The sequence below is a fragment of the Periophthalmus magnuspinnatus genome, chromosome 10 (assembly GCF_009829125.3).
Source record: "Periophthalmus magnuspinnatus isolate fPerMag1 chromosome 10, fPerMag1.2.pri, whole genome shotgun sequence".
Classification (NCBI taxonomy): domain Eukaryota; kingdom Metazoa; phylum Chordata; class Actinopteri; order Gobiiformes; family Gobiidae; genus Periophthalmus; species Periophthalmus magnuspinnatus.
Window position 1 is genome coordinate 18856234 of NC_047135.1, and position 26119 is coordinate 18882352.

Sequence of the window (26119 nt, forward strand, 5' to 3'; positions counted from 1 at the left end):
TCAGCAGCAGTGCGCATGGGGGACCCATCTTAATGAATTTCTTGCTAGTCTTGGTCAGGACTACCTTAGATGGAGAAGTCTACCTATTGGGGAGCGACAGTGGCAGTACATGAAGGCCGCTGGACTGTACATTGAGCTACAAACACTATTGGACCAATGATGTTCGCAGCTGATAGAGTGTTCATCCTCTGACCTGAAGTGTTTGTGTTCATTGGTGTAAAAAGCACAATATAAGTGTGACCATTTACCATGTATTGTGCATGTTTTGGGTTGATGGTAGAGAGCATGGAGGAAACCCGTTCAGACATGGGAAGGCCATACAAACTCCACACAAAAAGGCCTGGGCGACTCAGGAATTGAACCCAGAACCATGGTGCCATCTGTCTAGTCTGGGAAATAATCCCAGGACCATGTTGTGCAGACACTGTGGTGGTGAGGGAGAGTTGCCTGGAGAGTTTGTACTTTTTTATGAGTGGGAGATGTTTTTCCTCCCTGTTTTGACTTTATTCTGATGTATAAAAGTATCTAAAGTGGATGGTGTAAGTTGCTGTCAGGCCCTGGGGACATGCATTGATCCTGAGAGACTGATGTGAGACAGAGGCAGGCTGAACAGAGCGGGGCCCCGGGCCTCTCTGAAGCTACAGCAGCTGTGGAGCCCACACAGAGCTGTGTTCTGCCCACGTGCCTCTCAACAAGCTCCCCCAGGACCCTGTAAAGAGCGGGCTCCCAGGGACTCTTCAGAGCCACAGGGCCACACTTTGTTTTGGCAGACGGATAGAGTTTGGAGTATTTATGTGTCTGCTCCTCCCACTCACCAAGGCTCCTCAGCAGCTCCAGGAAAGAGAGAGGGGCCAAGGGGAGCCATGGACAGCACCAGGAACACTGCAAAACCACTCACACATGTTAGGTTTACAGATTTTTTAAGGACATTACATTGACTATTGGCCATGAAGTATAGTCACTGTGTGCCTAATCTAAAAGAGTTTTGTTTGTTTTGTTTTGGGTTTTTTTTACTTTATGGGGTATTAATTATGTTTCACTTTTGTTTTAGATGCTCTGAGTCTCTCCTCCCTTTACTCCCCATGCTAAATCACCCTTCCTTCAGAGCACAACACAATCAGCGCGCATCCTACTAATGAAACTACTGCACATCTCATCAGGTTTGTTAAGTTTTGTATCATGCTTTTGTATATTTATGGACAAATGGGTGACATAGGCTTGTGGGCTGAGCAATGTACAGAATCTTCTAATAAAGCCCAGAAGAGATCGGTAAAATACTCAAACATGATGGATGACATCACAAACTTCTTCAGGCATGTCTTTGATGAGTAAACAACATCATAACATAGTAGAAAGCTAAAAAAAAAAAAAAAAAAAAAAAAAAAAAAAAGATTTTGCATAACACCCTCCCTTTAATCTCTGCTTTTAAATACAAGATCCTTAAACAGTGTCCCCTCTCACATTTGTCTCGCCTAGAACCGCTCCACTCCTATTTATGCCCTTTACTTCTGTTTACGCTGCTACCTCAGACTTCAAACTGCACTGTTACTAGACTTGGTGCAGTAGCCAATATGTGTACAGTAATAATACTCAAGTAGAAGTATTGACCTAAATAATGTATCATCCAAGACATGTTTATACCACACAGCAGAGATTTTGACTCTGCCTCCCTTGACTCTCTAGCTGTGCATAGAGGGGAAACAGCACCAAAGAGACAAGGGAAACGAAACGTAACTAGATAAAACTTGTGTGTGCAGGTGCTAGGTAGAGCGTGAGTGCCCCCAAGTGCCATTCAGTGGATGGTGCCTGAATGTAGAAACAACTATTGACTTGTTTGAGGTTTTGGGTCTCCTAAATTGAGAGGTGGTAGAGTAGTCAAAACTTGTACTCAAGTAACAGTAATGTTACTTAAAAATAATACTACTCAAGTAGAAGTACAAAGTACTTCTTAACTCGTAAGAGTGCAACACGTTCCAATAAAGCTGGGACAGGGGCAACAAAAGAATGGGAAAGTTGAGGAGCGCTTAAAATACACCTGTTTGAAACATTCCACAGGTGAACAGGTTAATTGGAAACAGGTCAGTGTCATGATTGGGTATAAAAGGAGCATCCCCGAAGGGCTCAGTCATTCACAAACAAGGATGGGGTGAGGTTCACCACTTTGTGAACAACTGCATGAGCAAATAGTTCAACAGTCTAAGAACAATGTTTCTTAACGTACAGTTGCAATGAATTTAGGGATTTCATCATCTACGGTCCATAATAGCATCAAAAGATTCAGAGAGTCTGGAGAAAACTCTGCACATAAGTGGTAAGGCCCAAAACCAACACTGAATGCCCGTGACCTTTGACCCCTCAGATGGTACTGTATTAAAAACAGACATGAATGTGTAAAGGATATTACCACATGGGCTCAGGAACACTTCAGGAATCCACTGTCAGTTAAAAGTTTGTCGCTACATCTCCAAGTGCAAGTTAAAACTGTACCATGCAAAGCGAAAGCCATATATCAACAAGACCCAGAAACACCACCGGCTTTTCTGGGCCCGAGCTCACCTGAGATGGACAGACACAAAGTGGAAAAGTGTGCTGTGGTCTCATTTGAAATTGTTTTTGGAAGTCATGGACGTCGTGTCCCGCTGGCCAAAGAGGAAAAGGACCATCTGGATTGTTATCAGCGCAAAGTCCAAAACCCAGCATATGTAATGGTACAGGGGTTTATTAGTGCCCATGGCATGGGTAACTTGCACATCTGTGAAGGCACCATTAATGCTGAAAGGTACATACAGGTTTTGCCATCAAAGCAACGCTTTTTCAGGGCCATCCCTGCTTATTTCGGCAGGGATGTCCCTGAAACATCCCTGCCGAAATAAGCAGGGATGCACATTCTGCACGTGTTACAACAGCGTGCCTTTGTAGTAAAAGAGTGCGGATACTAGACTGGCCTGCCTTTCCCATTAAAAACGTGTGGTGCATTATGATGCGCAAAATACGACAACGGAGATCCCGGACTGCTGAGCAACTGAAGTTGTACATTCAGCAAGAACTGGAAAGTATTCCTCCTGCAAAGCTTCAACAATTGGTGTCCTCAGTTCCCTAACTCTTGATTGTTGTTAAAAGGAGTCTCAGCGTTATTGGAACATGTTGCAGACATCAAATTGAAAATGAGTGAATATTTGCATGAAAAATGTATCAGTTTGAACATTAAATATCATGTCTAGTTAATTCAATTCAGTATAGGCTGAAAAGGATTTGCAAATCATTGTATTCTGTATTTTATTTTATTTTTTTTAAGTTTTACACACTGTCCCAACTCCATTGGAATTGGGGTTGTATTACTCGAGTAGGAGTAAAATAATGCTGCTAGTAGTACTCTTATATAGCATTCTTTAAAAAGTGACTGAAGTAAATGCATCTGAGTACTTCCCACCTCAGATTGCAAAAGCTGCTTTATTATTATGGTTGTTTGTCATAATTTGTTTAATTTTGTTAATAAAAAATGTATTTATTTATTTTTAAATGTACTTCTCGTCGTCTTCATCACTTTTGACAGAGTTTGTTCTTGTGTAACGTTTCGGTTCCGTTCCAATGTTTCCTCGGAAAAGTGAACCAAATCAATAGTCCTTGCAACTTTGCGTCATACCTGTCCCGTGCTGACGTTGCACTGAGCGCTGATTGGCTCCTTCAGAGTGGCCTTTCCCTTTTGCGCAGTGGCCTGTCCCATGTGTAAGATTGGAGGGGGGGGGGCTAATGTTGTTTTGTGTTCGTAGGAGTGACTATTAAACTACCAGGGGTTCAGAAGTGTAAGTCACTTTTTATTACGAGTTGGTGCAGGATTGAAACGTTTTAACGGGTCAGATCAAACCATTCATTCCCAAACCCGTCCGCTACTGCCGTCTCTTACTCAACAGATCCATGATGTAACTTTTGCCGGTAGAGAACTGACTGGCTTCGTTCACCGGGAAATGGAGATCGTTAAGGCGGATTATAATTCTGTGGAAATGTCTCGGCTTTGTAAGAACCAGACTAGACTTTAAGCCACCGGGGAACAGAGACCCAGTGCTCCGTAAGAGAACAGAATGAAGCCGGCTCGTCGCTGCTCGGCTGTTGCCCGGCGGCTCTGGAACTCCTCACGGGGGACCCCGTCTCCAGAGGCGGCCATACGGAGCTGTCACCGCGCCGTGAGCTCCAGCCATGACCCGCTCTCAGCCGCACGAGCGGGGAGCACCAAGACAGGTAACCCCAGGTGTCAAGTCTACCAGGAAGTGTGTCACATACTGGGTTTGGACGTTGTAGGACACTAACATCTAACATCTTTCTGTCTTGCCTCATTTCTTTCTCCTCTTTCTCTCTGTCTTCCTCCCTTCTCTCTTGCTTTTTCTTTCCTATGTCTCTCTCTCCACCTCTCTCTTTCTCTCCGCTTCTCTCTCATTTTCTTTCTTTCTTCCCCCTCCCTTTCTTTCAGTCCTTTATTTCTTCCCTCACTCTCTTTGAGTCATCTCTGTATTTATTTCTTCTCTCTTTCCTTCCTCTTTCTCAATTTGTTTCTGTCTCCTCTCTTTTGCTCCTTTTTTTCTTTTCTTCCCTTACCCTTTCTCCCTCTTTCTTTTGTCTTTTCTTCCTTCCTTCCCTCTTTCACTTTTCTGTCTGCTTGTCTATCTTTTATTGACATTGTGGTGTCTGTTCCCTCTAAGACATGAGACCAAAATGTCAGTACATACTCAAATATATTTGAGTATGTACTGACCTATTTGTGGGTTTCCTGTTATATTTTGAGATTCAGAAGATTCTATAATGTTTTGTTTTTAAATTGTCAATTCCTATGGCAACAGTGCTAAATTTCCATCATTCTGAAACCCATAGATAGCATAGGTACACTTACTCATACAATGACAAAACAGCATTTACATTTTGAGGACTTTTTCCCATTCTAAACATATCATATTTTGTTTTATTTAGTTAATTGCTATGAAAACAGTCATACATTTCCACTATTTCTCATTACAAATGGACTGTACTGTCCTTCCTTGGTAGACCTACTGTAAGCTGAAATAGACCCAGTAACATTACGGTAATGCGAGCCAATACTGTGTCACCTTACCCTCCTCTGCCCCTCTCCCTCCCCCTCTGCTGCTTCATATGTGGGATAATGTGTGTAGAGAGAGGGATGAGGTTGACAGGTGCAGGCAGGTGTTGACAGGTGCAGAAGGACCAGTTAATTGATATACAGTGGGTATGAAAGTATTCAGAGCCCCTTAAATTTTTCACTCTGTTATATTGCAGCCATTCCTCATTAATGTACACACAGCACCCCATATTGACAGAGAAACAAATTGTTGAAATTTTTGCAGATTTATTAAAAAAAAGAAAAACTGAAATATCTCACTACATCACCAACACTGAAAACTCCATCCAAAATACAGATATAATTTATACACAAGGAAGGCATTTTTTGGAAGCTTAAGCCTTCATTTAATAAAATAAAGACATTGTCATTCATTTTTATTAGTAAAATCATAACTATTGTGTAGTTTAGACAAGTTTTGTCCCTTGTTTATAGTACAGTTGCTAGATAACAGAATTGGAATTACCTCTGCGTATGTCACGTCTGCTGCCCTTGTCCAACCAGGAGGTACAATTATAAACTTCACCAGAATTAAAAAAAAAAAATAATAATAAAAATTGACAAAACTAGGCAATGCTAACTGTGTTTTAGTGAAAAGGTAGGGTACTCTAACCTGTCATACAGCATGGAAAATAAGTGAGATACAATTTACATGTAACTGTTTGGAAATTTAACTGAAACAGGAAATAAAACCACAGTATAAGTACATCTGCATATCTGATTAGGCTACTCTTGTATCAGCTGCTTCTGTGTTTTTAAAGTCCACACCATAGACTGTATAAAAAATGGACTAGGTGAGTGGGACATCACCCACATGCCTGATTTATATATTATTGATGTTGACGCCCCCTGCTGGCACTACACTCCATTGTGCACCATAGTTTTCCCTCATCATAAGTTTATTCACAGTTGTATTTTCACTGATTCATACATGTTTGAGTAATCCTATATCGTCTTGCATTTCACCTCCACCATATCTCCACCCACTTCACAGTATTTTCTAGTGAGTCATACACAAATGTTCAAAATGTTGTATAGACAAAAATAAAAACACATACATAAAATTCACTGCATGCTTTTCTGAAATCCCACAATGAAGAGGCGGGGCCAATAATTTCTGCTGTTTTGAAATGGAAGTCAGTGGTTTCCTCTTTATTAAGCTGTAAATAATGTTGTTTCCTCATCAGAAACATGCACGGAGTTTTGTTCCATTTATAAATATTTATCACACAAATCCTATTTAAACACACTGTTCCACCTTGTGATGTCATGTGGTAATACAGGAAGTGCTCCACTGTGTTTTTAAACTTCATACATTTTCACTAGAATCATTTGGATAATTTCGCCCTGAAATTACCAATCAATTTTGCATAATATAGGGCCTTTAATCCATATTAGTTCAATATTGTGGTTTACAATTATCAGGAGCTATGTATGTGAGAGTTTATGTATAAGCCTGACGTTTGGGACTTGGCCTGTACTGTCCACTCGTGCCCAGCCATGTGGTCTTCATTTGAGGCAGAAGAGTCTCCAGCAGGAGGAATGTGCCGAGTCAGCACCAGGACACTCTTGAGGGCAAGGAACAGACGTATTCAAATCAAATATAGCTTTTAATGATCAAGAAAATGTAATGCAGATTTATTCTTAATTACAAAAACATTTGGCATGATTGCCAAGTTGTTTATGTGTCATAACTTTGTGTTTTGGTTTTCAAGATGATTATCCTATCAGAAAGCAGAATGAGCCTCACACGAGTCTCTCATTTGGATTGCCAGTTTCAATGTTGAAATCCAGCTGGTTTAAACCTAAAATGACTCTCTGATCTGAATTATCACCACCTCCAGCACTTACAGCCAATCAGTGCTAGGCCTCTGCAGCTCAGTGAGAGAATTCTGGAGGTTTTCAGCTTTTCAGAAAGCTCTGAACCTCCAACTGCACTAGCAGTGATTAATGATTGGCTGCAGGTGCTGGGGTTTAGGTAGTGACCATTCAGGTCAAAGAGAGTCCTTTTAACCTTAAATCAACTGGATTTCAGTATTGAAACTGGCAACCCAAATGAAAGATGGAGAGACAGTGCAACACGGGTTCAGCTTTGATTGTAGACCTTAAAAAACAACAAACAACAAACAAAAACAGTAGGGGTGCAGGCTGCGTACAGTTAATAACACCAGCGTATGTGTCAGTCTTGTTTCTGTGTTGACTGTAGTGAGTTGCAGTGGCTCATTCCGTAGAGTCTCTCTTCTACAGTCCATTGTGGAACAGGGGACACGTGAGGGCTGGCTCAGCACAGGAGGGGACCAGACAACACATGCTTTGTCCAGAGGTTTCACTGCTCTGTGGAACGCAGGAGACAGAGGGAGAGAGAGGTCAGAGCAGGGAATGATCTTCTATCTGTAGGAGGCTGTGGATTTTAGGACCATCTGCGGAGCATTAGAGGTAGGGCTCTTTTGATGTGTATTTGAATGTGTATGTATATTAAAACATATTTCATAAATGAGTCTGTCTGTAATACAATAATGACATTAAATTATTGTGAGAAGGATTTTCATTTTGTTGCTCACAGATATCATCAGCTGATTGACGCTAAAAACGCCCAAATTGATTGAAAATAAATACTAGCAATTCATGGTTGCGCTTCAACCCAGAAAAAAGCTATTCAAGCCACTTTGTCTTGCTTTAATGAAATAATGTCAGTAGCAGATCCAATGACCATGTTGCCACTTGAACTAATGAAACAGAGAACCAATTTTTCTCACAATTACTTTTCTCTAAATTTGAGTTTTAAGTGAAACATATAAATTATTAGACAGTTATAGCCACAGTGGCACCACCAACCAGTAATGCTCACACACACATAACGTTCATACTTTGAAATGTGAATGAAGTGTCTTGCCTAAGGACACTGTAACAGTTTCCACTAGGGCCACAGTGGATACAGTGGCCCCCCATCCAACTACTAACCATGCTTAGCTTCACATATCTAACAAGATGAGGCATTGACCATTTCTGAATACAGTCGCACCTATTCTTTCCAACACCCTCCACTTATTTTGTCTTTTTCAATTTGCTGTTGGTGCATTTCAGCCATTTGAGATGATAAATAATGTCTTATCTTATAATTTATGTCATACTTTAACATGGTTTTAATCCCTGAGTGTATTAGTGCTGACACGATACTAAAATTTCAAACTCAATTTTAATACTATGGAATAGACTTGATACCAATTCTGATACCAAATGATAATTTAAAAAAAACTTTAAACAATAGAATGTAATTTTCAATATGAAATTGTAGTACTCTTTTATTTTCCCATGTGGCCTTCTGTTATCTATCTGTGTAATACCTCAGTGGTCCATCGGTGTATACTGGTCTATGTGGTCATATACTTGTTCTGATACAGCTTAAGATCAAGCTATTGAGGAAAGCTTAATTTCTGGCCTACTGAATGTGACTTCTTTGCATTGATGCCTGCTCAAATGAATATCTAGTGTTGATTTGTATCTTATTTTTGATATTTTGACCCCCTTTGTATGTAGACATTGCGTAAGTGTTATAAGTCTAATAGTAACTTCTGAAGAAAGCTCAGCCCAGTCCAGCCTAGTCATGCAGTTGCACGGGAGTATGTGTCAGGCACAGCTGCTCTTACCCAACCCTCTCAGAGACGTTAAGCAACAGCTCTGACCACTTCCTGTGCTCAGCATCTCATCTCCATGGAGACAGGGGCTGCGCTGACAACTAATTGGCCTGTGGGGGAATATGCAGTCAGAAGCAGGTCATAAAGCAGCTCATAGTGATATAGGGAGAGGAGCAGCGGCAGCCTGGAGTCCTGAGCGGTAAGCTTGACCTCTGACCTATGACCCCAGAACCAGCAGGGCATGTATCCACAACCCTCTGTTTATATTAACTTAATCTTTCCTTCTTCTCTCATTGCTTGTACACTTTCTGTGCCGCATACTCCTCTTCGCCTTTGAGAACAGTGTTCATTTGGTGTTTTATCCGGGCTATTGTTCTGTTTGGTGTACAGCTACTAGTCTTTCTCACCATATTACTAATAAAGTGCCAAAACATCTTTTGAAAGAGGGTGGGGGTATTACTCAAAATAGATTTTTTTTTCCCCCAATCAAAAACATGTCATGCATGTTTGATCTCTCACAGGCCCTGTTTGAATCCTCCTTATGGTTAGCTGTGAGATTATGTGGAATGCTCAGCCCTCAGACAAACCTGATGTGATATGCAATAGTTTCATTAGCAGGATGCACACCAATTGTTTCTTGACAATCCTCTGAAGAGGAACTGACTTAACATGGGGAGCAAAGGGAGACTCGGTGTCAAAAATGAAAGTGAAACTTTTAAAACGGTAATGTGCTGTTTTTGGTGAAATATAGTATTTTTTTAAACAATAAAAGGTAACATGGTGATCGAAATATGTTGTGTATTAGCAATTACTACCCTCCTCCTGACCCTGTGCCTGTTCTTTCTCTGTACAGGGGGACCCATGGGCAGCGGCAGCAGCAGGCTGTTGGGGACCTTGGCCCAGCCAGACCTCTTCCAGGATAAGCCCATGGAGTTGGACCCGGAGCAGCTGCTGAGAGAGTGTGAGAGAGTGCTGCAGCGAAGGCCCCCTCGGCCCCACCGCCTCATGGTCTACTGTTGCCCAGGCACCCGAGACCACGGGCCCCCTATACGCATCATGCAGTGGAACATCCTTGCCCAAGGTACAGGCATCATGTACTTCTCTTACTGTATATACTACTGTAGTACTCTTATGAATACAGTAATCACATGACTATATGGTCCTCTGTGCAGCTCTGGGCGAGGGGAAGGACGGCTTCATACGCTGCCCCCTGGAGGCCCTGCAGTGGCAGGAGAGAAAGTACCTGATCCTAGAGGAGATCCTGACCTACAGCCCCGACATTGTCTGTCTGCAGGAGGTGGACCACTACTATGACACCCTGGGGCCCATCATGTCTGGCCTAGGCTACCAGGGCAGTTTCCTGGCCAAGCCTTGGTCTCCGTGTCTGGATGTGGAGAAGAACAATGGTCCAGACGGCTGTGCTCTGTTCTTCCGCTCCTCGCGTTTCTCTCTGTGCTCAACAGCACACCTAAGGCTGTCGGCCATGATGCTGCCCACTAACCAGGTGGCGATTGTGCAGTCTCTCCAGTGCAGGGTCACAGGGCGGAGGCTCTGTGTGGCTGTGACCCACCTAAAGGCACGCAGTGGCTGGGAGCGTCTACGCAGTGCCCAGGGAGCAGACCTACTGCACAGTCTGCAGAGCATCATCGCACGCTCTGACACAGCACTCCCCCTGGTTGTGTGTGGGGACTTTAATGCCGAGCCCTCAGAGGACGTGTACCGTCGCTTCAGCTGCTCTCCTCTGGGCTTGGACTCAGCCTACAAACGGCTCAGTGAGGATGGCTGCACTGAGCCTAGCTACACCACCTGGAAGATCCGCCCCAGCGGGGAGAGCCGCAGCACTCTGGACTACATTTGGTACTCTCGGGATGCCCTGAGTGTCCACACGGTCCTCGACATCCCCTCAGAGGAGCAGATCGGCCCTGACCGCCTGCCCTCCTACCACTACCCCTCAGACCATCTGTCCCTGCTTTGTGACCTCAGCTTCACCAACCAGGCTGACGTGCTCACATAGTGACATCAGAGTGAGCTTTCAGCCTCCACCAATCCCAGCAGGGGCAGAGTGACTGTGGAGCATGAATGGCTAAAGGGTGTTTACTGCTTTAAAGTGCACAGTATACTTCCATTTAAAACTGTTAATTTAACTTCACATTTTCTAACCCTGTTCTTTTTTTAAAATTCTGTCTGTTTGTATACACTTATCACAGCAAATCCTCTGGGTCTACACGTTTAGTGTACAGACCTTAAAGCCACCATATTTAAGGTTATTTGATTTTTGTTACCAGTACGTGTCAGTAGCTTTAAACCTCCGGTTCACACTGGACTGTCCTGTCCTCCTTTTAGAATGATGTGTCAGTGTACTGGAGCCTAGAACTGCTGTCTGCCTTCATCTCTACATTGTTTCTCAAACTCTGGAGCATACTCTGAGCTGGTCTTCTTTATTCAGTTTTTGTTTTAATCACACAAATGGTTCAAAGTTGGACTGGTCCTGGTTTATAGCCAGTTAATCATAAATCCTTCTTTAGACCTGGGTTAGCCCAGATTTAGTCCTACTAAATGGGATTTATTTTTATGGATACTTTTGAGAAGCCCTGGTTTAAATGTTCACTTTGACTTGAGACTTCTGTGACAGCCCTAACCTTCAGCACACCTGTATCTCAGATATTTAAACTGTTCAAATTGTAATTTTTCTGTTTAAGATTTTGATTGTCTATTTAAAATGATAAAAAATATTTTAACTAAGGTTGTGGTCACATTTTTCAAGTACACTTTTCTTCTGTACCAAGTCACAAATAACTTCAGTCCTAGCTAGTGCTGCAGAAAATGCACTAGAACCAGTACATAGCTCCATCTGTCACTAACATGAGGATTTTCAGGTGAATAAGATACGGTAATTGATTCAACACTATACTAAATACAGCCCTCAGTCAACTGTAATTTTAACAGGACCACTCATTATGGTGGCACTGAGGCCCAACTTCTGAACAGATGCACTGATCACACTGTGTTCACATGTGTATTTTATAATACAGTTAAGTAAAATCTACTTCATTACACAGAGTACAGAAAATAGTATAGGTATTTTCAGCGTGGAGCACACAGTTCTTAGTCCCTTTTGAGGGAGTAAAAAAAAGGTGGCCTGTGGGCAGTGCGAGGGACAGGAAATGGACTAAACTAGGGCAGATACATGTGGTGGCGTATCAAAAGGCTTTGTACAAAGTCTCATCAGGCCTTATATTCAACTGATTACAAAAAGTGTATTTACAAAGCGGCTGTGAGGACAGTCCTATGAGAGGGGTGCAGAACTCAGGACGTGGGAGCCTCGGGAGGGCCCTCTGCAGATGCCGTGTGTGTGGACGGGGCAGCAGACACCTTCACAGAGAGCTGAGTAAGGGGCTGGGGCAGTGCCTGGGTCACAGCAGCTGGTTTGGCCAGGATGAGCTGAGGAGGAGGCCGCCCAGGGGCCATCTGCACGGCGGCTGTTTTGGCCTGGACCAGCTGTGTGAGGGAGGTGGTGGAGTTGGCCTGCATCAGTGTGGTCAGCTGGTTGGCTGGGATGGTGATGATGGTGATCTTGTCTCCGGCTTTGGAGGCTCCGGGCAGCATCGTGGGCAGAGTCTGGATCACCAGTTTGGGACTAGTGTTAGCACTGGACACAGACACAGGGACCCCAGTGGTGGTGGTGAGGAGCGGTGAGGAGTTTAGGGTCACCTGACCTAAGGAGCTCATGACCAGCGGCATGGCTCTGATGGGCCTGTGGAGAGCACAACACATTTAATCACTCTGTCACACACCCTTGTGCACATGAGGCTACACAGCAGAGAGCAGTCTGACCTGGCAGCATTGGCAGGGATCACAGTCACATAGGTCTGCTGAGGCTGCGGGCTGGAGGTCAGGGTGCCACTTCCCTGCTGGAGAGCCAGGTGCTGAGCCGCTTCTGCATCTTCTGACTCCGTGATCTCCTCTTCATCTATCACTCGGATGTTCTTGGGCATCTCCTTGAACTGGTAGGCCAGACGCTGCCCCTCCACCTTGGCCAGGATTCCACGCTGGTAGTAATACCTGCAGATATGTGAGGGGGTTAGAGACGGCTGAGCAGTCCCACGTTAGAAACAGAGAGGGGTCTGACCTGAGCGCCCGACCCATGGTCTCATAGTTCATGTCGGGCTTGTTCTTGTGCTTGCCCCACAGTCTGGACACAGCTTTGGAGTCCACCAGTTTGAAGATGCCCTTGTCGCGCTGCATCCACTTTATGTAGCGTGGACATGTATTCTTATCCTGCAGCAGCTCCAGAAGGAACTCCCACAGGTATGTGGTGTTTCCTAAAACACACAAAACAAGTACCGTAAATTTCGGACTACAGAGCGCACCTCAATATAAGCCGCACCAGCTAAATCTGAAAAGAAAATCAATTTTGTCCATATATAAGCCGCACCTGAATATAAGCCGCAGGTTTTCATATTGTAACATGAGATATTTACACAGAAAGACGGTGCACCGACACGCTTTTTTTTAAACTGTGCCTGAAAATTGGCACCAACACGACAACAACACGGGATGAACACATCTGCAGGTTTAGAAAATAAAGCTGCACCAACACGGAAAATCTGCTTTTATTTTCTCTGAAAACTTTTGTCGTCTTTTTACATTGACCAAGTTGGATTCATTGATGCCGAGCTCACGTGCAGAGCCCTATTTCAGGGTTCGGCAACCCGTGGCTCCGGAGCCGCATGCGCCTCTTTCAGCCTTATACTGCGGCTCTGCGTGGCTTGGGAACTGACACTGACACAGTTCACAGTCCTGCGTAAAGAGCCCTGATTTTCAGACGCTGTGCGCACAGGGGTCAGAAGCAACTTTCGCCCGTCCCTAATGACACACTAATAAGCTCGTCCGTAGCATGAAAATCCTGCTGGAAATCGCCACAGAAATCTATTTGATGTAGTGATAAGTTTATTATCTGCTCTTATCTCCGCGATGACGTTTCACGTATAACACATCAGACACGTCGCCCAAAAGTAGAGCCACAAGCGAGTGAAAATGAGCCAAAACAAAAGTCTTTGGAGAGCTTTTAACAAAGGGGGAAAGGACAACTGAGGAGCCAGAAGAGGAGACTACGACCTCCAAGAAAAAGAAAGATAAATTTAACAGACAATGCCTACTTAAAATCTGGGTTTGTCGCTACAGGTGACTCTCACGCACAGTCCGCTCTGCATAACATGCGGGAAAAGCAAATGAGGCAATGAAACCTTCACAGCTGCTTTGGCAAATGGAGAATAAGCACCTGGGATTAAACGATACACCTTTAGAGTTTTGGGGGTTTTTTTTAAAGAAACTGCGGAGCAGAGTAGACATAATCACATAATCAGCGCAGAGCTCACACGCAGCGGTTTGGTGAGTTGTATTTTTTTATGCACTTAAGTTATTTTTGCCATATTTATCTGCCAGGTGTAGAAGGCTTGTCCGTGAAAATAAAACCTACATTATTCCGTTACATTATTGTTATTATACACAGTGTTATCTTCATTTTAGATGTCAAAAAGTATTTGCGGCTCCCAGTGTTTTATTTTACGTGGAAAGTGGGTCCAAATGGCTGTTACAGGTTGCCGACCCCTGCTCTATTTCCTTCTTTATCTTAAAAACTGCATCATATCCATTTCATGATGCGCAAAATGATCGTTCAAAATCAAAACTAGTGAATTCTTCAGAGCAGAATCTTTCCCCACGTCTGTCTCACTTTTACGTTTACAGCTAGAGAGCGCCCCTCGGTGGCCGTTATCCAGTAAAAATTCCATAAATAAGCCGCACTGCTGTATAGGCCGCAGGGTTCAAAGCGTGGAAAAAATGTAGCGGCTTATAAGCCGAAATTTACGGTACATCTAGTAAAGAAAATGAGCATTCAGTTAATAAAACAATTCAAAATTTACACATATTTTGTCATTTTAGAACTACATGCTGAAGTATTGCAGAGCAGAGTATTACAAGGGGTGTTTGGGAGAACATATGGAGGTGCACTGACCTTTGCCCTCTTTGGGTCTCTTCTTGATGCCCAGGTCAAAGGAGCCATTGGAGGCTGGCTGGTGAGTTTTGGGCTTCCGTCCTATGACACAGACATGATGAGTAAAACAACCTATGAGATGAGATTTCACACAGTAAAAACCTCTCGGGCTGGGTACCATTTGATTTTTTTTTTTTTTATACCAGTACCTTAACGATACCTGCTTTTCAATACAGGTATTTTTTGTAAGTGTAAATTAATGGCCAATATTATTAAGAAAATATGTTTTAATCCTTGAATTACGTTTATATACCATATCCGGTTACAACTCAAAACAAATGTGTATGCAAATGACCCAGAGGCACAACTGATCCTCAGTGGACTCAAATGTGCTAAAGTTTCACTTTGTTTTCTTCGTATACTGCAGTTTGGCACTATAGATCAGAGGCAGCGCTGCAGAGCACAAGCTTTTTGTTTACACTTTTACCTGAGCAAAGAAGGAGTATTCTATCCTGACACTATATGAATTTTACATTTGCTCGCTTGGATACATCTTTATGCAGAGGTACTCCACACTGAATATATTGACTACACCACATTTGTGAGTTTGGTTCATATTATCTGCTTAGCTTCAGCTTTACACAGACACTGCAGACTCCAGACTAGATATGGATTTATCACGGACTTTGATTGTAAAAGTCACGTACCGGAGACTTGATGTGTTTTCGAGTGGATACGTTGCAACTCCGCATGCCGTTTCTTAAGCTCTTCCGTTTTACCGGTGAGATAATACACTGCGGTGTGTGGACACATGTAGGACTATGTTTAAATGGGAGAGCCATTTATGCCATTACTTCGTGCAGAGTGCAGTTGTGACGTGTGAGCACCTGCGCTGCTGATAAATCGGTGTGGTGTATTTACGGGCTAACTGACGCTGGCTTTTAAGCCAAGGAATTCAAAGTTTGCAAAGAAAGAACAGTGTTTTTTTTTTATGCCAGTACTTATTGAACCTTTTCATTTGGTCCCTACTTGGAACCAAGTTTCAATGCCCAGCCCTACTCACCTCCTTTCTTCTTCTTGGCTGAGGGCTCACAGTCAGGGGCCATAGGAAATGCCTCCTCCTCCATGGGAGCACACTCTGTGGACACCTCCACCACAGTCTCCATCATCACATCATCTACAGATGAACAGATGGCGTGAATCCACAGTGCAGAGATGAATGGTACTCGAGACCTAGTGCTGTTGGTATGAGTTTACCTGAGCCACGCTCACTGTGCAGGCCTCCTGGAGACTCCATGTGCAGCAAAGCTTCAGCTGCTTCAAACGTCTTATCGAAACACACCATGTCATGCGCAGACATCTCCACTATCAACACAACAGACATGAGCCGGGACGGACCACACATTAACTATCTTTATTTAGACATGGACTTTACATTCTGTTTAAGCCTGGGTCAGACTTTGCTCAGAATCAAATTGAAATGTTTGTAATTTCTCTTTTGGTCTGATTAGTAAGCAGAGTTCTAGAGATCATCACATGTAACAAAGGATCTATACACCCAGTGTATGTAAACAAGCTAACTCACCAGTGTCTGCCACCTCTGTGACGACCTCCTGCTCCTCAGCCACATCCTGCATCAGGTAGGTCTCATCTCCATACACCACCACCTGAGCAGAGTAGCACTCTTCCACCTGAGCGCTGGGCACCTCCTCCACAATGACTGCGGGACAGCCATCATCCTGCAGTACTACTGTCTGCTCCACCTCCCCCTCTGAGCCTGTCACCAGAACAGCCTCCACCTCCTCCTCTGCGGTTGCTTGCTCACACTGTAAACGGCACATCAACGCTTAGTCAGACAATAGTCAGAGCTCAGTCACAGCCCTAGTCTGTGGTACCTTATTTCAACAGCTAGGATCACCACAATATGGTCCAATGATCTACTTCCATTTACAACTAGGCTAGAGCAGACAGGCCAAGAATTAGGCCAGTCACAATGTCACAATAATGTCACAATAATTACTATATTGACTTGTATTGGAACCATTATGTTTGTGTACTAAGGTCAGGTTTGAGATGCAGAGGGTTGATTAATAACTTGTATGACCCATTAAGTGCTTCATTTAGTTACTGAAGCTCATGTTCATCAACAATATTGTACATTTTTTTTGGGGGGGGACCCTGATTTTGGGTTATCATGTCTTTGGCATTCATTAGTTTGATATATTGCTGAAGAAAAAGACAAACGATGATAATGGTACTTCAAAATGTGTTATTATGACAGGCATAGAGTGAACTTTATAATCTTTAATAATAACTTTATAATGTAAAAGGTCATGACTGGATGATAGTAGTGAGCCTGTGTAAGGACTGTTTGAGGTGAGTAACATTTCTCAGAGGACACAGACATGGGACACTTTTATCCTGTGTCCTGCAGCATCACAGCAGTGTCTGGAGGGAGTCAGATGAAGTCTGGAGACAACAGGAAAGCCTCTTCTAATCCTCACTCTCACTCCTCTTTCAATTGTTGATGTTCAGTTGTTCAGTGCTTCACCTCCTACGCACCTGTCGCCCAGTCGGGTGTGCGGAGTTCACACAGAAACGAGGACTGATGTTCAGTTGTTCCCTTAAAATGTTTCCTCTGGAACGTCTTTGGCCATTTTTGGTGTAGAAAGCCTTGTGCATTGTTGTAAAAAGTCTGTAGCATTTCAGAACTAGCTGGCTAGCATAACCATCTCCAAGCAAGATCGCTATGTATACAGGAAAAAGAAACCGCTCAAATCACACAATCCAATAGTCCTCTACTTCTGTCCTTTGAACTGCACAAGCTGTACTTCTTAAAATTTGGGAATTCTGACCATCTAAGTTAAAAATGTAAAAATAATTATTTTAAAAAACAGTTTACAAACTGCTCAGTGTGCTAGCCAGTCAGTCGTAAAAGTAGTCAACCACAACCATCATATCCCAACTGTAATGTGTCTGCCACCTGCTGAGAGGTACACTTCCTCTTCTCTAATGCGCCTACTACAAAGTCTACCTTGAGTGGAGACCTGCTTCAGGCTTAGAAAAGGCAGATTACATAGATCTGTTACATCAATAGTTAAGTGTCATTGATGAGCCACTCCCAATAAACATGCACAATGTCTGGGCAATACGCTGTCCTCATTGTTACACATTTATGTAGCAATATTAAAATAAAATAAAGAGCATGGGGATGGTAGAGCAGATAACATAGTGGACAGAACAGAGGACAGGAGACAGAAGGGTCAGGAAGTGTGGGGAGTGGACAGGACACATACTGGCTGGGACTCGTCCACCACAGTGACATACTCCACGATGTTTCCTCCGCTGTCGGACACTACCACAGAGGTCATCACTCATTCCTGCAACAGAGACAAAGCACAGCAGCTCAGACAAAACACTAAACTTAGTTGTAGTTAGTTTTTTTTGTTTTTCTTATATCAAAATTGCCAATTTCCACCTGCAGTCCTACAACAGGTTTATGTAAAAAAATCAGATTCAGACACCACAGTGTAATAAAATGTATTAACCAGCAGGGATGTAATGGTATTGGCGATATCACACTAGCAAAATTGCCCCGGTATCATGGGTCTCTTTTTTCTGTATTAAACAGCATCCATTTGTGGGAAAAGTAGCAGTTTTGAGTTTGTCTCAGCGGAAAAAACTAAGATGCCTATACAGTTGAAAACAGAAGTTTACATACACTATATAAAAAGACACAGGCTTTTTTCCCCTCACTGTTTGACATGAAATCAGATTAAACTTTTCCTGTTTTAGGTAAATTAGGATTACTAAAATTATTTCTATTTGCTAAATGCCAGAATAGCAAAAGACAAAGTTTAAATCAGTCAACTGGACAAATTGTTGTGCAAATTGTTGAGTGCTCATCCAATGGAGATGGAGTTATAGATGGGGGAGAGATTATATCTCAGGAGGTTTAAGGAAGTATTCTCTTTCCTAACAAAAATAGCTTCTTCAACTTCCCTCTCAAACCATTTCTTTTCTCTGGCTAAGATCTGAACTTCATTATCAGATCTTAGCGAAACCTCTCCCCTTTCTATAACTTCATCCTCAGACCCAGAACAATGAGAACAATAGTAGGGTCATTAAAGGTTGAATAGAGTAGTTTCAGCTGAAACTGGAGACAATAGATGTTTACAGTTCCAGTGTAGTTAGCCCCTTCCTTCAGATAGATATAAGACAGTGACCACCAGCAAGCTGACCAGAACCGAAGCGGCTTGGATGAGCAGAAAAACGTCTTCACTCCTACAAAGTTTTGATCACTTGACAGATTTAAACTTCATCTTTTGCTGTGAATCAGACCTAGATGACTGAGGGATTACACAGATAAATGCCCGAATAATGAGAGAAGGATTTTTTTAGACAATTTTTCTTTACTTTCCTCAAAGTCAGAAGTTTACATACAGTAAGATTACTATGACTTTAAACAATTTAGGAAAACCCAGATGATGATGTCTTTGGAGGTTTCTGATAGGTTTATTGACAACAGTTTATTGAGTTAGAGACACGCCTGTGAATGTATTTGAAGGCACACCTGAAACACAGTACTTCTTTGTGTAACATCATGGGAGAGTCAAAAGAAATCAGCCAAGATATCGGGAAGAGAATTGTGGACTTGCATAAGTCTAGTTCATCTTTGAGTGCAATTTCCAGATGCATTAAGTGTGCAAAGAATTATACGCAAGTATAAACACCATGGGAATGTCCAGCCGTCACACTGCTCAGGAAGGAGATTGGTTCTGTGTCCCAGAGATGACTGTGCTTTGGTCTGAAATGTGCATATCAACCCAAAAACAAAAGCAAAAGACCTTGTGAAAATGCTGCTGAAACTGGTAAGAATGTGCCATTACCCACAGTGAAACAAGTACTGTATCGACATGGGCTGAAAGGCCACTCTGTCAGGAAGAAGCCATTTACTCCAAAAGAAACATAAAAAAGGACAGATTACAGTTTGCAAGTGCACAAAGGGACAAAGACTTAAATTTTTGGAGACATGTCTTGTGGTCTGAAGAAACCACAACCCCAATTCCAATGAAGTTGGGACACTGTGTAAAACTTAAAAAAATACAGAATACAATGATTTGCAAATCCTTTTCAATCTATATTGAACCGATTAAACTACAAAGACATATTTAATGTTCAAACTGATACTTATACTTAAACTTTATTATTTTTATGCAAATATTCACTCATTTTCAATTTTGATGTCTGCAACACATTCCAATAAAGCTGGGACAGGGGCATGTTTACCACTGTGTTACATCACCTTTCCTTTTAACATCAACCAATAAGCGTTTGGGAACACCAATTGTTGAAGCTTTACAGAAGGAATCCTTTCCCATTCTTGTCATATTTTGCATTTCATAATGTGCCACACATTTTCAAAGGGAAACAGGTCTGGACTGAAGGCAGAGCAATCCAGTATCCGCACTTTTTTACTACAAAGCCACGCTGTTGAAACACGTGTAGAATGTGGCTTGGCATCGTCTTGCTGAAATAAGCAGTTGTGTCCCTGAAAACGACATTGCTCGGATGGCAGCATATGTTGTATGTATGTTGTTCAAAACCTGTATGTACCTTTCAGCATTAATGGTGCCTTCACAGATGTGCAAGTTACCCATGCCATGGGCACTAACACATCCCCATACCATCACAGATGCTGGCTTTTGAACGTTGCACTGATAACAATCCGGGTGGTCCTTTTCCTCTTTGGCCCGCAGGATATGACATCCATGAATTTCCAAAAACAACTTGAAATGTGGACTCGTCAGACCACAGCACACTTTTCCACTTTGTGTCAGTTCATCTCAGGTGAGCTTGGGCCCAGAAAAGCCGACAGCGTTTCTGGGTGTTGCTGATATATAGTTTTCGCTTTGCATGGTACAGTTTTAACTTGCACTAGGAGATGTAGTGACAAACTGTTAACTGTCAACTGGGCCCATGTGGTAATATCCTTTACACATTCATGTCCGTTTTTAATATAGTACCACCTGGGGGTTCGAAGGTCACAGGTGTTCAATGTTGATTTTGAGTCGTGCCGCTAACGTGCAGAGATTTCTCCAGTTTCTCTGAATCTTTTGATGATGTTATGGACCGTAGATGATGAAATCCATAAATTCCTTGCAATTGTACGTTGAGAAAAATTGTTCTTAGACTGTTGGACTATTTGCTCACACAGTCATTCACAAAGTGGTGAATCTCGCCCCATCCTTGCTTGTGAGTGACTGAGCCCCTCGGGGATGTTCCTTTTATACCCAATCATAACACTCACCTGTTTCCAATTAACCTGTTCACCTGTGGAATGTTTCAAACAGGTGTATTTTAAGCATTCATCCACTTTCCCATTCTTTTGTTGCCCCTGTCCCAGCTTTATTGGAACGTGTTGCAGGAATCAAATTGAAAATGGGTGAATATTTGCATAAAAACAATAAAGTTTATAAATTTGAACATTAAATATCATGCATTTGTAGTTTATTGAAAGGGATTTGCTAATCATTGTATTCTGTATTTTCTTTTAAGTTTTACACAACATCCCAACTTCATTGGAATTGGGGTTGTAAAATTGAACTGTCTGGGCACAATGAACCTTGTTACGTTTGGGGCAAAAAGGGGGAAAACTTGCAAGCCCGACAACACCATCCCAAGTGTGAAATATGGAGGTGGCAGCATCATGTTGTAGGGTTGTTTTGCTGCAGGAGGGACTGTACTTCACATAATAGATGGCACCATGAGGAAAGAAAATTATGTGGAAATACTGAAGCAACATTTCAAGACATCTACCAGGAAGTTAAAGCTTGGGCGCAAATGGGTCTTCCCAAGAGATAATGACCCGAAGCATACTGCCAAGCTGGTTGCAAAATGGCTTATAGTTAACAAAGTGAATGTTTTGAAGTGGACATCACAAAGCCCTAATCTCAATCCTACTGAAAATGTATTGGCAGACCTGAAAAGGCATGTGAGTAAGGCGGCCTACAAACTTGGCTCAGTTACTCCAGTTTTGTCAGGAGGAATGGGCCAAAATTCCTGCCAACTATTGTGAGAAGCTTGGAAGGTTATCCAAAACATCTGAACCAAGTCATACAGTTTAAAGGCAATGGTATCAAATACTAAAGAAATGTATTTAAACTTCTGACTTTGCAGAAAGTAATGAAAAATTGTCGGGAAAAAAAATCCTTCATTCATACTTCTTATTTTGACATTTAGCAAATAGAAATCATTTTCTTATTGAGCTAAAACAGGAAAAGTTTTGTCTGATTTCATGTCTGACGGTCTTTTTATATAGTGTATGTAAACTTCTAATTTCAACTGTATATACTATGATCCTTTGAGCCGTTTGTGCAGCATGCAATTCTGTTGGCTCATTTTGCACACTCGCATTAACATCAACACAGCAACACGCAGATGGCAGCATTTGCGAAGAAGGGAGAATGGACAAAGTCCAGTCTGAGCTAAAAAGACAGCCAGTGATTCACATACGTTTTCTGATGTTAACCAAAAAAAAAACAAATAAAAAAATATAGAATATAAACTCACTTACTGGGTAAGCAAGGGATATTTATTTGTAGAGTACAACACTGGGCATTATTCAAATTACTTTACAGAACAGCAAAGACTTAAACTATAAAATTGCAATGTAATTAAATATAGTTTAGCTATGCTGGACCTTTTTTTTACTACTCCACCAGTCTGTTAACATTGCAGTTGTTCTTTAAAATGAATTTATATTCTGCACTTTGGAAAAGGTATAATTGAAAACTACCCTACTCTGGCTGTTATGCTTATTGTAAGCATAAACCCAATATCATGTGCCTTTGTATAATACCGTGAGCATTCCCACAATATAGCAATAAATATCGTACCATGAGGTTCATACCGAAAAAATATGGTACCATGAGATTTGGATATCATTACATCCCTATACACCAGTAGTGACCCAGCAGCTTATCAGGTTGGTCTACAGCCCTTTTGTTCACTTGTTTGTTAATGTATCTCGCATCTTGTCAGTAAGATTAAGGTTTTGAGATTCAATCCCAAGCTCTATGGTAGCAAATAAGTTTTATATGGACAACACAGTTGTTTTAAAGTCTCCCAGAGAATCTGTGCATTGTTGACTTGTTATTGCACATATTAAACACCTGATACAAATCAAGCTACTTTATATCATATTTCAGCAGCAAAACTTTTCCAAAATTCTCAACTGAAATGAATAGGATTCCCACTTAACGGGAAGTGCCACCACAAAGACGCAGTTTAGTCTCATTTACAGCAACAGTAGGCGGGCCGAATAATGTCAACATACTTGACCTGGCTCACGCCAGATAGATGTGTGGCCCCCTGAATTCAGTTCTACAAATTATCAATCTGGGACGGCTCTTACTGAAAGAGATCGAAAAATGCAGTCATGAGGATTATTTGAATCAGATTTGTCGAACCGTTACAACAGCGGCATGAGCCAAAAATCAAACACTGGTTACATCCAGTTGTGAGGAAAGCATAGATATCTTTCCTGTCCACAAATGCACAAAGACCTGACCTTCTGCACATCTTTCACAAACAAAATAGTCTACATTGAAATAGGCTAAATTACGTTACGAGCATACCAAGATGGATTCTCATGAGTTTGTCACAAATGTCGCGAGAATCCATCTTGTTGCACAGGGTTACTATATCCTGTTTGAAGAAATATCACTGTTGCAAGTTGCAATATTAAAAATTGTTATTGAATATCTTTTTATTTCATATTGTACAGCCCTAGGCCTGTTATGATAATTACTATATCAACTTATCAATTCTGAGGCTCAATATTTATTGTGTGTACATTTTTTGTTTTAAGAGGGTTAAATAACCAACTTCTGTGACTAATTATTGGTTCACTGTGCTATTTATTTGTTTCAGCTCAGGCCTTCTGAATGATAGCATCCATTTAAAAGCGGTTATTTTTTTCAATATTATTGTTTATCACCATACATCTCTGTATTTTAACGTGATTCAAAATCTGTTATCACAACAGGCCTATACATGCCTATGTGATTACTATAGTATTTGAAAACTTTACCAAGCACTGAAATGATGGTAAACTTGTATAAGAGTCATACACGGGGTCAGGTAGGAGACAGTCTGGATATGCATGTTTGGGGAGGGGATTATGGTGGGTTATTACCCCTAAACTAGTTTTTTTGGTTTAACTAAAGAAAATCTAAAACACTGCACACTTACATGTTCTATATAACACAAAACTGATTCTTGTAAGCTATAAGCCATGTTATGATGTTGTTACCTCATCAAAAACATACTAGAAGTTGTGTTTTGTTTCATTCACATATGTTTGAGTAACCCTTCATTATAAATCTGTCTACATCGCCAAAGCTCAAAATGCTCTGCTTCACCTTGTGATTGCATGAAGCAGTAGTTTACAAGTTAACAGCAACCTTTTACCTTTAATTCAGTAGAGACTGGCAAGTCCAGGGCTGAAATGATCCAAAGGATTCTAGTGAAGGTGCATGGAGTTTAAAAACACAGTGGAGCACTTCCTGTATTATTGCATGACATCACAGAGCATTTTCTGTTTGAGAGAAGAACCTCATAAATATGCAGGGTTTGTGTGTTAAACATGTGTGACTGAACCAAACCAAGTCCAGGCATGTTTTTGATGAGGAAACAACATTATAACAGATCAAAAAACAGTATAAAATGGGCCCTTAAAGTTAAATCGGATAGTGAAGTGGTCCTTTGTACAACACTCCTGCATTTCTGTTGACACCAAATTTAACACAGGAAGTTAGACACCTCTCCATCACGATTAGCCTGTTGAAACTATGTCTATTTAGAACACATGTCAGAGTCCTTTACAGTAACAGCTAAATAAATAAAGCCATAAAAAAGATACACTATGGTGCGGGTGGGCAGTATTTGTTTGGGTCATAGCTATTTCCATTTATATATACAGTCTAACGCACTAACAGCTGGGTTCCAAATAGGTAGTGAGCACGGGCGCGCAATTCACTTTACATTGAAACATTGTCACTCCTCTCTCTGTAACTGCTGCAGTGAGCCTCGTCATTTTAGTCTCAAAACAGCGCTGGGAAGCATCCGTTCAATGCTAACACAGTGGTTATGGTGGGAAGTGGCTCCATATCCGTCCTTATAACTGCTGGCCTTGATACACCAGTCAAATGAAGCTCATTCAGGCTAGCAGTTACAGGGGTAAATTTGGAGCCAAGTTCCAAATTAGGAATTCCACCTGCACGTTTGATAGCAAACAAAGAGCCAATCTGGAGTAGGCTGTTGAAGGTAATGCCCCTTCCTGCCTGCACTGTTAGTTTAGCATGGAGTGGGCGCTTAGCAGCACTGTCAATCAAACCTGTTGCTAACACTAGCAGGAGCAACCTCAGGAAAAGAAGGCGCCTGATGTTCATATCTTGATAAACAGTCACCAAAACAAAATGCAAATACCAGGATCATGTAGAGTGGGTTAATACGAATATTTTAAGATCAACACTGACAGCAGCTGTTACAGAGAGAGCGGGCGACAGTTTTCTAAAGTAAAGTGAATCGGAACCTGAGTCTACAAAGCCGGAAGCCACCCATGCTCACTTCCTATTTGGAATGTGGCAGCTAGCAGTTTAGCTATGTCCATTTATATATATATATGGATGACGTCACACTCCCTTAGTCAACTTCTTTATACAGTCAGTAGTGTGGGGTTAGTTTAAGGCCTGCTGTTTCTGACATTTCCCAGTTTGAGTTATTTGCTGAAACGGCATCAACAATGCTATTCATTGGCTTTATTATATTTTCATTATTTTACTCATCAGAAACAGTTAAAAAAGCTGTGTCTGGGGTTAGGGTTAAGGTTAGTTTTAGAAGTTAGGGTTAGGGTAAAGGTTAGTTGAAACCTTAGTGCACCTTCATGTAAGTAAAATACCGTATCACTGTAATCACAAAAAAAACATGAAATATTACATGCAGATCAGTTGCCTCCATGTTTCTCTGCGCTTACCTGTTTGCTAAGCTTTTTAGCAATTAAATGTAGTGTAAACACTAGCAATTGGCTTATATTTCCCCTTAAAATAAACATATTAAAAAAAATTAAAAAGTACATAGCAAAGTAGATGTTTTGCGCTTGCGCAGAAACATCTGGGCATGCGCATAACAAATTTGGACGCAAATTCGGTTCTGAGTCAAATTGGGGAATCACAGTCTCTGCCCGTGCTGTTTACTTTGAGAGCGGATACCACATTAGCTTCAGGGGGCTAATGCTAACACTGCTACAAAACTTGGCTAACTTAACGCTTGGGTTCCGTTTAACGTTACGCATGGTCATAA

The 26119-nt window shown here is 41.9% G+C and overlaps 2 protein-coding genes across 3 annotated transcripts in view; one reads left to right on the forward strand and one right to left on the reverse strand.

Annotated features, from left to right (window-relative positions):
* The first annotated feature begins 3724 nt into the window (after positions 1-3724).
* LOC117377935 (nocturnin-like) lies at positions 3725-11502 on the forward strand. Of its 2 annotated transcripts, none has more exons than XM_033974461.2 (3): positions 3725-4236; positions 9614-9841; positions 9933-11502. In XM_033974461.2, exons 1-3 carry the CDS (start codon positions 4080-4082, stop codon positions 10772-10774), a joined length of 1227 nt encoding a protein of 408 aa, XP_033830352.1. In that variant the 5' UTR covers positions 3725-4079; the 3' UTR covers positions 10775-11502. The 2 variants fall into 2 exon arrangements, with proteins under 2 accessions (XP_033830352.1, XP_055080968.1); XM_055224993.1 differs by lacking the exon at positions 3725-4236 and adding an exon at positions 7257-7561.
* A 263-nt stretch (positions 11503-11765) lies between these two features.
* The window catches only part of LOC117377681 (ETS-related transcription factor Elf-2-like), a 14908-nt gene continuing 554 nt past the window's right edge, over positions 11766-26119 (reverse strand). The window contains exons 2-9 of the mRNA XM_033974157.2: positions 18052-18135; positions 16341-16581; positions 16013-16120; positions 15819-15932; positions 14777-14857; positions 12890-13082; positions 12595-12822; positions 11766-12514 (exon numbers count right to left, since the gene is read on the reverse strand). Of these exons, the coding sequence (XP_033830048.1) occupies positions 12067-12514; positions 12595-12822; positions 12890-13082; positions 14777-14857; positions 15819-15932; positions 16013-16120; positions 16341-16581; positions 18052-18126 (1488 nt within the window). The 5' untranslated portion in view covers positions 18127-18135 and the 3' untranslated portion in view covers positions 11766-12066. The remainder of the gene's footprint in view (positions 12515-12594; positions 12823-12889; positions 13083-14776; positions 14858-15818; positions 15933-16012; positions 16121-16340; positions 16582-18051; positions 18136-26119) is intronic.